Genomic DNA, 382 nt, shown 5'->3' on the forward strand with positions numbered 1-382 from the left:
ACGGACAAAGAAAAAAAAATATTCCTCACAAGACGTGATCTGGTCTCATGGCATGTCACATCCCAGAATCCTCGTAAAGTAATTCTATCCTATCATTAGCTTCGAGAAAATGTTTAAACGGCTAGGATAAAAGCCCAACTGTCCTTGTAGACTGAAATGCTCCTCGCTATAAAAGGCTGAGCAGTTGAGTAGCACCACCACATCGCCTGTGTTTCTCTCCTTAGCCAAGTAGCAGTCATGAAGTTTTACAGATCGCTGGTAAGGAAATAGGATCCCGTCTTCCTTCTTTTTAGAGGTGGCCTTTGGTATTTAGAAATGTTTACAAACTCATATTAGGAAAATGAATACATGTATTTTTTACTATAGGGTATTACATTCTTGG

General features: G+C 39.3%; 1 protein-coding gene across 1 annotated transcript in view; it reads left to right on the forward strand.

Annotated features, from left to right (window-relative positions):
* Positions 1–237: 237 nt before the first annotated feature.
* Positions 238–382, forward strand: part of LOC119588303 (ctenidin-1-like) — a 1,023-nt gene continuing 878 nt past the window's right edge. Inside the window, exon 1 of the mRNA XM_037936995.1 lies at positions 238–258. Within this exon, the coding sequence (XP_037792923.1) occupies positions 238–258 (21 nt within the window). The remainder of the gene's footprint in view (positions 259–382) is intronic.

Source organism: Penaeus monodon, chromosome 23, assembly GCF_015228065.2.
Source record: "Penaeus monodon isolate SGIC_2016 chromosome 23, NSTDA_Pmon_1, whole genome shotgun sequence".
NCBI classification, from domain to species: Eukaryota; Metazoa; Arthropoda; class Malacostraca; order Decapoda; family Penaeidae; genus Penaeus; species Penaeus monodon.